At 32.8% G+C, this 4,060-nt stretch overlaps 1 protein-coding gene across 1 annotated transcript; it reads right to left on the reverse strand.

Annotated features, from left to right (window-relative positions):
- Positions 1-308: 308 nt before the first annotated feature.
- Positions 309-1,370, reverse strand: Smp_095350 (zinc finger protein, putative; the record flags this gene model as incomplete). Its single annotated transcript, XM_018792787.1, has 1 exon — positions 309-1,370. The coding sequence occupies one exon, from the start codon at positions 1,368-1,370 to the stop codon at positions 309-311; it is 1,062 nt and encodes a 353-aa protein (XP_018647194.1).
- Between the last annotated feature and the right edge of the window lie 2,690 nt (positions 1,371-4,060).

Genomic DNA, 4,060 nt, shown 5'->3' on the forward strand with positions numbered 1-4,060 from the left:
AAAAAATTGGGGTCCCAATGACCGGTAAAAGTGTTTTATTGGAAGACAAATACGAGGGGGGTGTATGTATGTGTGTAGGGTGTCACAATACTACTGATAGAAAAAATAGGTAGTAACAAAAATTATTGTCCAAATTTTTTAAATCTAATTTAAATTAATATTAATTATCATCTTAAATAATAATAAGGATAATAGAAAGGTATATATATATATATATAAAACTTGCTTAAAGGATAAACAAAATAAATACCTTGGCAATAAGAGAACAAAAAAAACCAATATTAAATAGGGAGGTAGTATGTTTTTTTCTAAATGGTAACTCGCCTCAAATTCGAACTCAATATCATAGTGTCCATATGATGATTATTACTGATATTACTTATATTACTATCATCTTGTATAAAATGATCAATGTTCCATGGCTTAGCAACAGTTCTATTATTATTGATTTTAGTATTAGTAGTAGTATGATTGTTTTGAGTTGATGACATAGGGGTAAAATGTAAGAAGTAACAATTATTACCATATGGACATGTACCATTATTCGCATAATTCATACATATTCTTGTACGATATTTTGGATGAAATTGTGGATATTTTAGCTCATTTGGACCATGAGCAAAATGACAATTATCACCTAATGGACAATGTTTATATTTTTGATAATGTAAACATGGTTGAGTTTTATATCTTGCATTATATATAGCATCTTGTTTTCTTGGTATTGGATAACGCATATGTACTTGCATTGGTCTATGGGTATTCGATGTTGATTGTAATTCATTTTGACATGTGACTAACCTGCTTTCAACTAATAGATCATTGATATAATGTTCATCATTCTCTTTTTGTCTTAATAATGGTCTCGGTCGTAATTTTGTCTGACGTTCTATACATGATCCTTGTAGTTGGTTCTTTAATTGATTCGCCATGATTGAATCTGAACTAGTGGTTGAACAACTAGGGTATATTATTGAATCATTTGCTTGACAAGTACATATAGCTGAAGTTGGATACAATTTTGTATTATTATAATCAATATTTTCTTTATTCTCAGCAGCATTATCATCTTGTTGATAATAAGTTTTCCATGTTTTATTAATAATCATTTGTATATTATTTGGGAAATGTGTGAATTCATCAGGAGAATGTATCAAATCTTCATGTTTACTATCGGCCAACAAGTTGATGATACCTTGTCTTGATTGTATCTGACCGGTAGTATGACATATCGTATTACGTAATGATCTATCCTCTTGTATATGGTTAGTAACTAATTCTTGTAATGATGTATCTGTGGTTTTCATTGTATTCCAATTTGTTTGCATATTAGATAAATATTTTAGTATATCATGGGTTTCAAATACCATTTTGTTTATTTAAGTCCAATACCTTCAATTGGGGATTAAAGGAGATAAAATAATAATAAGGATAATAATAAATAAGTGGACAATAAAATTTAAAAACATTTGCAGTTTCCACTTTTTATGATTGAAAAAATTTTTTTTTGAAATTTAACAAGGTCAAACTTTACTCATCTAACCAATCAGAATGTGTTTTCTCACATATATTCCCCATAATAGTGGAATAATTGATCACCCCCTCCCCTTTTTATTTAATTCAGTTAAAATTAATCCTTATCATCGCCTCCACCCCTATCATCATCATGATTATCAAAAGCTGTATTTTGATTGGTTAAAAATTTTTTGGAAAATTATCATTCATAGGGGAGTATGAAATATATATATGAAATATAATTATTGGAGTTATGGAAAAATAAAAAGATGATAAAGTCGGTGATTAACATAAGGAATTGACATTTGATACAACTAATATCATCGTCATCATCCTCATCATTATTATCATAAGGCCGAATAGTTGTCATTTATCTGTTTGTACAGTTTCTTTGTGATTATGTAATTGTTTTGATAAGATCCAATGTTAAGGTATAGATAACTTTTCTTATATATAAAGCTTTAGATTAGATTAGATAATAGACAGTAGTTGTTTCCTTAAAATGAACAATGGTTATCTAATCGGATTTGAACCTCATGAGAAGTTTCGAAAAATCTATCCCAAACACAATGTGTGTTAATCATTCTTTATCATCATATGCTTTTTTTGGTGTGTGTGTGTGTTTGTGAGTGTAGTATGATTAGTCATGAATTGAAGAAACTTATCTTATTGCATAATCAATTATCTTAACTTAGTTTTTAGTCTATAACTTATCTTTAACCTTACGTATATAAGGAAATTGAAATTCTTTACATTATTTTTAATAGATTCGTTTTGTAATCATTGAAAGCGAGATCAACTTTGGGAAAATTAAAAGTCATTGTTTCGTCCCAGTCTAAAACTTCTTTGGATCGTACGTTTTAATCGACTAAAAGAGACGAAACTTATGTTCATGAATTGTCAAAACGACTCTTGATTTGGTCTCTAGGTGATTCTCTTGTTTTTGCCTCCAACTGCCCTGGTAGGGCCGAGAGTGGGGAAGGACTACCTTCCCTGTCCAAATGCTCTCACATTGCCACATGTAAACAGCTATTGCAAGGGGAGTCCTCACAGCATTCTCATGGCGGAGGTGTTATCTACGAAATTGACAGGACGAAAAGTGAATGTCCGGCACTCTAACAGGGTTGGTGGATATGGAGGATTCATCTAGGAGAGTTAGAAAACCCTAATTCAAACCGATGGTGCACATGGGCTCCAGGATCCCTAAGGAACAAATGGCGTATGAACAAATCGTTGGTGACCGGCTAATATGGGACTGCATCTCCTCACGATGCTCCACTACCTTGTGGATCAGATCTTTAGGTCAAAGGCTCCGGGTGTGGCCCCTTGAGAAAACCACCTATTTCAAATTAGGCACCTAGGTAGTATCACAACCCTCACACAAATCAAATGAGGTTTGTGTGGCGCAATTATATTTGATGCCCTTTTGTACCGATATTTATGTGTTTAAATAAAAATATCAGTTCCAGAGTATGTTTTACGATTGGTTATCCATTGAGCAGTAATTGATATCATGTTTGTTTGACGAACATGTTTAAACATGGCCGGTACTACGTTCACTATGATAAGATGTTACTTGATTGAAAGCAGTTATTTGTTAATATCTTGGTGCTACAATATGTCAATTGCAGCACCAATAATTAAGTGTAGGTATCTTCAAAGGTGAAAATGGATGGGTCTGGTTCAAATCCCCCAGGAATTACCATTTCCCTCAAGATTACTGGGACACTTGTCTGACGAGTCTAGTATGACTTATTCCCAACTACTTGAAATGAGCCTGGCTGAACTTTAACTAATTTTCTTAACTATGATAATTGATAAATCAATGACAATAAGTAAACAATCCGATTTTACTGCTTATTGAGATCTGAATAGAACTTTTGACGAAGTGCTACGACAACTGCAAGGAGTAATAATAATAATTTAATGCCTAAATCATTAGAGGATTAATATACAGTGAAATACATCAAGTCGAATAATAAGATGTTCATTTAGATTGTGTATTATAACCACTCCAATACTCATGTTTTGATTTTATTTCGCGGAAGCTTATGTATGCTTTATGCTTTGTAATACCATATGGCAACCAAGAACCAGTCTCACTACTTTTCTTCAGATGACATCATTATATTCTGATAAGGATTTTCTAGAGAAACCTTCATAGTTTCGTAAGCAAAGTTGGATAGTGGCTAGCAGTGGAATTCAGTTTGACGCACGTTTCGTCCTATTTGGGACTCGTCAGCTGGATGTGCCTGCATCTCAGAGTTGATGTTCACTCTGAAAGGAACTCGAACCCAGTATTTTTCGCTTCAAACGCCATCGCGTTATCCACTCAGCCGTTGAGTCCTGATAGTCACTTGCTTGTGCAATGGGGTAAAGTTTAAATTCATTTAGTATTGTTTGTTTGAATCCTCCCATCGTTGTGCTAGTTAGTTAGTGAATCAATTATTGTGTCCAGTAAAACTAATGTGGTCAGCATAGTAGCTGGTAATAAATCTCCAAAAATCAAAACTCTGTAAGTGGTCGAAAATTGGAATATTGACCA

The sequence above is a fragment of the Schistosoma mansoni genome, assembly GCF_000237925.1.
Source record: "Schistosoma mansoni, WGS project CABG00000000 data, supercontig 0208, strain Puerto Rico, whole genome shotgun sequence".
NCBI lineage: Eukaryota > Metazoa > Platyhelminthes > Trematoda > Strigeidida > Schistosomatidae > Schistosoma > Schistosoma mansoni.